Below are 11,404 nucleotides of genomic sequence, written 5' to 3' on the forward strand. Positions count from 1 at the left end.
CTGGATGATGATGATGATGATGATGATGATGATGATGATAGTGGTGATGAGGTTGACAGTGGTGATGTTGTTGAAGATGATGATAATAATGTCGATGAAGAAGATGATGTTGTTGATGATAGTGATGATGATGTTGATGACGATGATAATGGTATTTATAACAATGACGATTATAATGATGATGATTATGATGATTACGTTCGTGATAGTGATGTTTGTGAAGGTAAAAAAAAGACGGCAATGATGATGGTGACGATGTTGATAGAGATCACCTCTAACGATTACAACAACAACAGAAGTAATAATAATAATAATATTATTATTATTATTATTATTATAAGCTATTAAAAATAATAATAATGATAAATAGCGATGTGAATTATTGTTGAACAGACAATAAAGAATGACATGCCTACCAATATATTAGTAAATCAGTGATGATGATGATGTTGATGATGATGTAGTTGATGATGATGTAGTTGATGATGATATAGTTGATGATGATGATGATAATAATAATATAGTTGATGATGATGATAAGATAGTTGGTGATGATGATGATAAGATAATTGGTGATGATGATGATAGATAGTTGGTGATGGGGATATAATGATGAGGATGATATAAATAAATAGTGATGAAGAAGATGATTATGATTTATAGCCATTTTGATAGTGTTAATATCGTTGAAAATGGTATTCACACCAAAATTGGTCGTGTGTGTTGTCTTCAGTTTAACGAACAGACAATATGACGATGGCACTGATAATGATATTGATGTCAGTTATGATAACGATGTCGATTGTAATGATGATGACGATGATGATGATGGTGACGACGACGCTGCAATAGATAGCCTTCTTAAAGTCACTTGAAATTAGTTAGATATTGATCGTTTCTTACGTACGTTGAGACCCAATATATTATGTTATATTTAATATTCAAACACTCTTTATTTATTCATTCATTCTCGTTTTCTTCTATCGATTTTTATGTATATAAGAACACAAACTCACACACACACACACAACATATATGTAGATATATATATATCTATATATATATATATATGTAATTTTTAAACTGTAGTTTTAGCAGACATTTTTATATATTTATATTCAATTTAAAGTTAATATACGTTATTTAATTTGCAAAAACGTTTTTAACATTTTGCTTTCTTGATGTATTTACCGTAGAAAGTAATTAAAGTGATGGTGAAGAGGAGGAGATGATGATAGCAACGGCGAATTATATGCATATGAGTTGTTATGTCGTAAGTTGTTGCTTTTTGTAATCAATCAATTAATTAATTAAAAGTTTTATTAAACTGTAAAATTCAATTTATGGAATTTAATAAAATTAATCTTCGAAAAAGCTGTTTTTATTGAATGTGCATATCATTTGAATTATAACATTTTAGCGTATTCCACAAAAAGTATCATGTATAGATGAACATCATTCACTATTTTAGAATGTTGTCATAAGAGTTAAATTGAATGTTTATAAGGTTAGCAGACAGTTTGTTATATTGATCAATGGTAACTTGAATTGATTGAATAGTTATAATTTCGAATATTTTTGTATGTGGCCTTGAAAAATTGAATTAAGCTGGTATTATTTGATGCATGTAGTGTTCTTCGTAATCTATCTTTAAGTCTTTCTTCAATTATCGCTTGGTCTGACTCTGTATCTTAAATTTAATCTTTCTAAATTTGAATTAATTTGTTCTATTAAATCTAAACACTCTATTACTATTCCTTCTATTATCTTACCTGATTCTAAAATTCTTGATGTTTCTTACAAGTTTTGTAGTCTAGACTTTATCTTTGATTCTAGCATGTCTTTTTCTTCTCAGATTAATAGTGTTGCTAGAATTTCTTACTTTCATCTACTTGGAATAAAATAACTTTTGCCTTTTCTTAACGATTCTACTCTTCTCCTTCTTGTTACTTTTTAATTACTAATTGTTATTGTAACTCGCTCTACTTTGGTCTTACAGATTCTACACTCTATACTTTAAGTAAAGCTTTTGACTCTGCTGCTCGTCTAGTTGCTCGTAGTCGTACCCTCTTCTTTTCTCATATATCACCATATCTTGTTCTCTTGCACTGGCTACCTATAAAATATAGAATAATTTTTTAAATTTGCACATTTATAAATAAGTCTCAATTTAAATTATTTTCCAAGTACTTATCAGATATATTAATTGAATCTAAGCGCGCCGGGTTACGATCGTCTTCCCTGTTTTTACTCTTTTTACTCCGGTTAAACTTTTGCTAAATTTGCTTTTTGTTTTTTCTGGCCCTTTTCTCTGGAACTCTCTACCTATTTCTCTAACTACTTCTCCATCACTTACAAAGTTTAGAGCGGATCTCAAGACCCATCTGTTTGCAAAATTCATGGAGGAGCGCTGTTGAACATCGCAGAAATAGCGCTTTATAAGCTAATTGATTTATTGATTGACTGAATATTATTTCGTTATATGATGTATTAAGCTGGTAGTTTTTTAATAGATTTAACAGATTTCCTCTGCATAAAAATGTTCAATTTGATAGTTGAAACCCTGAATAACTAACAACGTTCACTTGATATATCATGTTGGCATAAAGGAAAATTCCTTCGGAGTGATATATATGATATACAATCCATATATGAGTGAGTGTTTGCTGGTATTGCTGGCTGTTTTAACCATGGATATAACCATGGTTTTTATATTTGATTAACGCCGAGTTTGTTTTCTATGGTATCTGAGTGATAATCAATGAATCGGTTTAGCGTGTTCGGCTTCGATGTTTTGTGTAAATAAAGTCTTAAAATTAATTTAATTCGATTGATTTTGATTTGTTTTTATATTAAATTTATTGATACAAATTTTATAAAATGTCGGAGTTTGCCGAAAGAATGGTTCAGAAGATGTTACCTGAACTGAATAAAATGAGAGATCTCAAACTGTTCACAACTGTTGAAGTCAGGTTAGTTTTGGTTAAGACATTAGTTTTGGGCAAACAACTTTTAGTAAATTAAATTGTCCTGTCAATATTCTATATTCTCTATGTAGTAGTAATTGTAAATTATTTGTTTGGGCCTTAGTTGTTATTTTTAATCATTAATTTAATAATTTGATCTTGATTGAAAACATTTTTTATGATGATTTTTTATATATAGTAAATAATGTTTAAACTTTAAACGCATCTTTTTTTCAAAGTAAAATCTTGAAAAAGCGAAGAGCCCACGAGTACAAGACAAAAAGAAAAATTAAGCAGTTGAAAGATCATCTGCAATATATTGATGTATGTAAGAAGTTCTGAGTTCTAACTTAGAGCTTTTATCAATGACTGACTTTTATTTCTAACTCTGTATAATAATTATAGCTTTATCATAATATATAAAATAATATAAGAATTAGAATTTTATTTTATTTACATTTTAATATACATCTTTCATACGAGTTGACTTCATTGGATTTGAATCTAAAGTTTTTATAGGAAACCTCAAAAATTATCTCTATATAATTCTTTCTTAGAATGCTTTTTTCATTACATTGTAGCCATTTTTAATTTTTCACATCCTTTCTGTAAAAATTCATCATCATATTTCCTAATTCTCATTTTTAAAAATTTATTCATTTCTATTTATCTGAACAGTATGAAATAATGGTAATGGAGCTGATTAAAAAGCGTCGAAAGGTTGATTACTACTAATATTTGTTGAGTTCTTTTTGGTGTAAATTTCTTTAAATTTTTTTAATTATGTCACATAATTGATGTTATTATCTTTTTATTTTAAAATTATTAATTTTTAAATTTAAATTTTTTTCAAAAAAATCTTCTCGATAGATGATGAATTGTCACACCAATAAACGAGATATCGAAGTTCCTATCATTAAAAGAATCCACAGACTGTTTCAAGTATAAATTTGTTTATCATTCATTTAAATTTTTCTATTATTATTATTTTAGTATAGACAGCCTAATGATTAAGGGCACCTGTTTTTAAATGTGCCGTAACAAGATTCAAATGCAAAGAGATCCCTGCCTATATGCATTGTGTGATGTGTAGTTTTGTAATTGGTATAAATGGATTAAATAAATTATAAGTGTAGTATTGGTTTTATAAGATGGTTAAATATTTATTTATTTAATTAATTAATTAATTAATAATTTAATTTATTTAAATTTGTATTGTTTTAATGCCTATATGCATTGTGTGATGTGTAGTTTTGTAATTGGTATAAATGGATTAAATAAATTATAAGTGTAGTATTGGCTTTATAAATTGGTTAAATATTTATTTAATTAATTAATTAATTAATAATTTAATTTATTTAAGTTTGTATTGTTTTAAATGTTACCTGCTTATTTATTGTTCATTATAATTAGTATATGACAATTGTTTTTGCTGTTGAATTAATTTCCTAATTTTAAAATTCATAAACACAGACAGCCTCGATCAAGTTTTCCGTTAGTAAATATTTTTTTACATTTTGAAAATAGTTTTATGTTTGATAATACGCTAATAAATTAATTAATTAACTTGGTAACTGTCTCGTCAATTATTTAATTGATTAATTAATTTATTACAATTTGTTACTGTATAGCATTATCAATATTTTATACATTTATTTTTTTTATTTAAGATTATTTTAGAATTTTATTTATTTACGTATTTCATTTAATTTTTTATTCGCAATTTTAATAATAACAATATTATTATTATTAATTCGTTTATTCACAATTTTCAAAAATAAATGGTGAAAATTATATACCCGTACAGGGCTGTGTTGAAGTCTTCTTAAAACATATTGAGTTCTGCATTAAGATGGTTAGTTGATGTTATGTTACTGCTATTGTTTTATTCTTTTTTATTAGCTGACGTTATCAAGTTTCCTGTTGATGTAAATTGCTGTTGATGTGTGTTGTTGATGCTACTGAAAAATGTTAATCTAGATTGTTTTATATGGATGTTTATTTGTCAATCCCATGTTTCGTTTATAAATTATATGTTTATTTATTATGTTTTTTGTTTGAAATTATGAAATTAGTTTGATTTTTTTGATTTTTTCCTAAATTGATTTGAAATATTTTTTCATTTTAGAATGAAAAAATAACAATCAGTGTTTTGTTCACTCAAGCCTTGAAACTACACGCACGTAATGAAAGTTGGTAATGATGGTGAAGAGGACGATGATGATGGTGATGTATATGTGGTGATGATATGATGTACCGAAACTAATTTTGCATATTAACATGTGCAATACGATGCAATCCTGTTGTCATACATTTTACCGAGACAACCTATGCATGCATGCATTGATTTGGTGGATGTTGGCTATTTTTTTACATGTTACACAATGTGACTTGATAACGCAAATAGATAATTGGCAATATATTTTTTTATAAACGTTTATTTTTGCTAATAAAATCGCATGTTAATTGATGCAATAATTCCTCCACTGACAAATATCCATTTTTGACATTATCAGCACTTTCATTCTTATCACGAGATATCTGTCTCGTCGTCATACAACATCGTTCTTATCTTTTTCTCTTCCAAACGTCGTCAACACATCTATCCATCCATTCATTCATCTGTCCATCAATTCATTCATCCATTCATTCATCTATTCATCCTTTCATCTATCCATCTTTGCAGATTTATGGATCATGGCAGCGAAACACGAGATGGAGAGGATCAATTCAATGGCGGGTGCTCGCAACCTCTTCCACAGGTCACTCAGGTTCAATCCTCACTCCAAGAAACTTTATTTAGAAGTTAGGCCACGCCAGTACCTTATTAACTAATCTCTTATATTCATTCTTCAAATTATTTAATTATTTTCATTTGTATATCTCTGCAGTTTTGAGAATAATAAGAACGAGAGAGAGAGAGAGAGAGAGAGAGGAAAGAGAGAGAGAGAGAGAAGTGTAAGAAAGTATTAATTCACGCACCAAAAAATAAATATAATATTTACCATTTGATAAGCAAATTTATTTTTTACGTGACAGATATTTATAAAAAATAATTTGTTTATTTGCATAGTATTTCAAGATGGAGTTACTCAACGCTGAGAAATTAAGGAAAAGGAGAGAATTGTTACTGGGTGATGGTGCTGATAATGATGCTACCACTGCTGCTGCAGTCGCTGATAACGATGCTACAGCTTCTAATAATGATGATGATGATGCTGCCGCAGCTGCTTCTGATGATGATAAAGATGCTGGTGGTGGAAAGGTTAATGACTATAATAATGAATATTCAATCAATAGCAAATGATAGCAAATAGCTTTAAATTTTTAAAGTGATGCTTATTTACTAATTCCGTTTGACAGGATGAAGAAGATAGTAATAGTAATATAATGAATGGATCCGTTGCTTTTGTTGTTTTTCAGGAAGCTGTCAAGGAATTTCCAGGTGGACTATTTATAAATCATAATTAATTATTTATATCTTTGAAGATCTTTTTATAGGTTATCATTTGTTATATTATAAAAATCAGTTTATAGGTCATCATTGATTATTAGGACAATTTATGAAAATTTATTAATTATAAAACGGTGTATTGTTATAATTATAATTAAAAAAATTAATTGTTCAATAATTTCAGGGGACGTGTCACTCTACATGGAGTTCATTGATGTTTGCCATCTTTTTGACTTTGCTCGTTGGATAGAAGATGCTATCTATACCCAGTCAGTTAGTTCTCAGTGTTGAAACCATAACTAATCATAATTATTATTATAATATATATTGTAATTATTTGATGACCATAATCATCATTAACAGTCTATCAGCTGATACTGACCTATCAACAAATGATGCGGCCCAAGTGGTGGTTGCATGTCGAAAGCTAACCGAAATAGCCCACAAGTTGGATGGTAGTGGTGAGGTCATCTTGTCCAGGGAATCAAAGGCTGCTGCTGGTTAGTTGATTGGTTGGTTGATAAGGTTGTTGATTGGTTGGCTGATTAAGTTGTTGATTGGTTGGTTGGTTGATTGAGTTTATCCTTATAGTAGTCGTTTATTGAGTGATTGAGCAGTTTATTGATTGATTGAACAGTTAATGGATTAATTGATAATCGGTTAGTAATTGATTGATCGAAATTGAATAGTTGAGTCAGCAATTGAGGATTCATGGAATTCTTTCAATGACTCTCTCAAGGAATTGAACACAGGCTAATAATATTTTTTTTTCATTTTCCTTTAATTTTTTGCTGGCAACATAAATTTTTTATTCCCATATTATTATTTCTTCTATATACGCACAATCACTCATTGCTGCTTGTTTCTACATTTGCTGTAAAGGAAGTACACATCACGGCAGCTAATTATAAATAAGTACCAAAGATAAATTATATTGTAATGAAAATATCAATGAATGGCAATAATAAAACACTGGCAACATTAAACTAAAGAAATAATGATGATAATAATAATAATAAATACCGATAAAAATAGAATCAAAATGGGAGATATACTACGATAAACTGTTGAGCATGTCAAAGATGACATTCATGTCACACGACTCATTGGATTCAGTGAGTGAGATAAATCAGTTGGTTGATTGCTCGATTGATTGATTGATTGCTCGATTGATTGATTGATTGATAAAAATCACCCATTGAATGAATAATTGATTGATTAATTGATTGATTGATTGATTGATTGAATAAAAGATTGATTGAATAAAAGATTGATTGAATACTCATACACGAACAAAAATGAACACATGCCCACAATGATGAAACAGCTGATGAAGCACATGTTGTTGATCTGTCTGGAGTGCGCTGACAGAAACATGATGAGTGAATCACTGGCTGTCAAGTGGGTTAGTGTATTTTTGTACTGATACTTTTTCTCTGCGTGTGTGCGTGCGTGCGTGTGTTTTTCATTAAAAGTTTTCTCGTTCCAGCTTCAACTAAATTTTAATTTTCAAATATTCTTTAGAAAAAACTTTTGTTATTACTATAAAAATCTTAGTAAATGTAAGGTTTCATTTTATGATTACGATGTGTTGTTTTAGATCGAGTTGCTGACAGAATTGAACGAGAATGAGTTTGCATGTCAGATCGTTCCACTGCTGGCCAACAAGTTTCCATGCAACGCCACCATCTGGCTCCTCCTCTTCTCACTCATCACATCCATGCAGAGTTCAGATGTTCAAACTGTTCTGGATTTGTTGCTGGAAAGCATGAGATACATCGTTAATGTTCGTCAGTTTGTTCGTCTGCCCTTGTTTGTCTATATCTCTGTATGTGACTTGTGTGTAGGTCTGGAATGTACGTTTTTTTGTGTTCTTTTGTGCACGTAAACGAATTAATAAATGAGTGAGTGAATAACCAGATATAGGGAATTATTGTGATAGCCATTAAAAGGTGAATAAATGTTTCGGATATATATATGTGAAAGATTAAGAAGTAGATGATTGATCCAACTTTAGAAACCAGAGACTATACAGATATGGAAGATGGTGACGTCCTGGATGGTTATGCCGCCTGAAAAAATGGAACAAATGTTTGAGGTGCGAATTATTTTTCTGTTCATCAAATTAATTTATTTACACTGTTAATTGATTTTTCTGTTTTTTATGTCTTATTCTTATTTGTTTTTCAAATATTGTCTTATGATAGGTTAAAGTTTATAATTGAAATCATTGTCAAAAATGCAGATAAGTATAGGAACGAACAACAGGAATCTGACAACATCCATGAAAGAGGAGTACCTTAATTGGGCCATCCAGTCCAAACCAGTTAAATACTTCAGGAAACTATTCAATAAGTTTGTGGTTTCCAATTGTTTTTTTTTGTACAAGTTATATGTAATGTGAAATGTTGAAAACTTTTTGCGTAATTATTAATCGTAGTATGTATTGGGAATGTTGATGGTGTATTTCCTTCCTGAACAGGCTGTCAATGAGTAGGCCCTCATCAGTGAAACTCTTCAATCTCTACATTGAAGCTGAACTCTCTCAGGTCTGTTTCGATGTAACAATTTTTTGCGCCTAACATTGGTTAAAGACAAATTTTTCGAAATATAGTAATAAGCTAATTTAATATAAATTTTAAAGTTTAATTTTTTTTTCAAAATCAGCCGAAGGTGAAATCCGTTAAAGTAAGAGATGCTTATGAATTAGGTGTCTCGGAATTTGGGCAAGAAAACGTCGGTCAGTGTTATTTACACTTCTTTTTTTAAATGCAATACCCTAAAAATGTTGGTTAAAATGTTGCTTTGAGATTTGGCTTATTCGCGTATATTTTATATCATGTATATTGCTTATATTGTAATTTTCGTACTATTTGATTGCTCATTCCACCAAATTTCATCAATTTCTACAGACTTATGGATGGACTACATCAAGTTTGAAATCTCGCACGGCAATCCTGAAAATGTTGGCCAAATATATTTTAGAGCCGTTAAAAAGTTGAACCCGGGATTAGAAAGCAACTTCATCGAACAGTATTCACTTTTTAAATGCGAGAATGGCATTATATAGCTGTAAATGTGTGACCGACGTTTTTCTGTTTTTGAATTTAAGTTTCATTTAATAAAATAATTTTACAAATATTCTTGATCGTGTTATTTTAAGCTAGGACTGCACTGTTGTACTCTTCCTTATACAGATGTGAGAATCAACGCCGAGCGTCCATTGCAATTATTTATATAGGGAAGAAAATCTCAACAACAACACACGTTTAGACGACATTTCCCCCGAGATCGGGGGTTGCCGTTTGGCTACCTATGATGAAACTGAAATACCCCTCAACGCCATTCTGCCGGATACTGAGGGCCATTGTCACTTCTGTCATCATAAGTAATTTATTTGGCTAATTTTTACGCAGGACGCCCTTCCTTACGCAACCACAGTTATAAGCGGTGGGCCTAGCCTTTGATGATCCAACATCACTCACAAGGCAGTGAGGGTCAGTTTAATGTCATAATTTCCAGGACAGAGGGAAGAAAATCTCAAGATTGCAAAAACTAAAAAACAATATTAGAAGTTTAGAAGTGTGACGCGAACGCTTCCAGGTTATAAAAGGACGTAAAGAGTTCCTGAGGAAAGGACCAGATAAAGCAAACGCAAACTTAAAGCACGGGTGTTTAACCGAAGTTAAGAAGTATGACTAAGACGATCGTAAACCTGGGCCTTAGGTGTAATATGTCTGATAAGTACTTGGGAAATAATTTAGATTGAGGCTCATACATTAATATGCAATATTGATGCTATTTTAATTAAGATAATAATTTTTACAATTTTTGATATATCGTCATAGCAGTTTTTATTTTTAGTCTTCAAGATTCACATTGGGATATTGTTTGCGGCTGTTTACTTAGCAGTCAATAAATATTTGCTCATGAATATATAAATCCATATATTTGCTTAGGACGCAAATATATATCAATATTTTTGTTCAGCCGAATTTACATTTCTCTGTATACGTGTTGTAGTCTGTTCTCTGTTCATGTAGTCATAATTTGTCTGCAAGCAAGTTATATAGAAAACATGCCTTTACTTACATTTCGATATTTTGTCTAACATCTTATATAGCTATACAATTTCCAAAATGATATGTAGAACACTTGTATCGCGTGAAGCAGATGGTTTTTTTTTCTTAATCCCAATCTTCATAAAATATTTAAAATCAATTAATTAATAAAAATGATTAAAAATAACTGTACGGGTTAGTTCGCATAACCAAGCTTAAAAATATGTGATGGGCATGGATATTATATATACCCATGGTGGTGGGTTCTTTTTAACAGTTATCCTCATTGAATTCGACTTAAAACTTAATAGCTCTTAAAAATTAATAGGAACAACTGCCAATAATTACTTATTACTAATTTAAATCATAAACATTGAAATATAAGTTTACCTTATATTGCTTACTTTTTATAAAACAGTTATAATTTATAAGGTAAAATTTTTAAGTTTATTTATGCCTTAACCTACGTGAACCTTTTGGAACCAATAAAATACCTTTGCTTATTTAGAAATTCTTTTTTAAATGTGAACATTTTTTTTTACAATTTTAATGGCCAGTAGTGGTTTTTTTTACCTTTTGAATTATAAAGCTCCATGGCAATCTTCGAATTATTATTTATCCTACCAAAACATTTTATTTTCACTATTTTTCATCTTTACAAAATTATTACTTTCTTGATGAACGTTAGCTAGCATGGTATTCATGTTTTATTTTATCTACTATTTGTATTTAAATAATTAGTTTTAATTATTTAATTATTTTTAAATTAAATAAATAATTAATTGAATAAATGCCTAACTAAGTTACTAATGAACAGAAAGAAAAATTTGGATAAATCTACTAAAGAAACTCTAAGTCTAAGAAGTCTAACTAATGTCTTGTTCTAATAATTAATAATATAATAATAATAATTAATAATGCTA

The 11,404-nt window shown here is 29.6% G+C and overlaps 1 protein-coding gene across 1 annotated transcript; it reads left to right on the forward strand.

The window, feature by feature from the left end:
- The first annotated feature begins 2,772 nt into the window (after positions 1–2,772).
- HELRODRAFT_188019 (hypothetical protein) lies at positions 2,773–8,776 on the forward strand. Its single transcript, XM_009011341.1, has 18 exons — positions 2,773–2,972; positions 3,206–3,290; positions 3,645–3,686; positions 3,837–3,908; positions 4,440–4,460; positions 4,774–4,821; positions 5,095–5,158; positions 5,653–5,771; positions 6,040–6,231; positions 6,330–6,411; positions 6,605–6,689; positions 6,784–6,920; positions 7,110–7,170; positions 7,456–7,535; positions 7,748–7,825; positions 8,021–8,206; positions 8,438–8,518; positions 8,666–8,776. Exons 1-14 carry the CDS (start codon positions 2,881–2,883, stop codon positions 7,481–7,483), a joined length of 1,128 nt encoding a protein of 375 aa, XP_009009589.1. The 5' UTR covers positions 2,773–2,880; the 3' UTR covers positions 7,484–7,535; positions 7,748–7,825; positions 8,021–8,206; positions 8,438–8,518; positions 8,666–8,776.
- The last annotated feature ends 2,628 nt before the right edge of the window (positions 8,777–11,404 follow it).

This window comes from Helobdella robusta, assembly GCF_000326865.2.
Source record: "Helobdella robusta unplaced genomic scaffold HELROscaffold_1, whole genome shotgun sequence".
Taxonomy (NCBI): Eukaryota; Metazoa; Annelida; class Clitellata; order Rhynchobdellida; family Glossiphoniidae; genus Helobdella; species Helobdella robusta.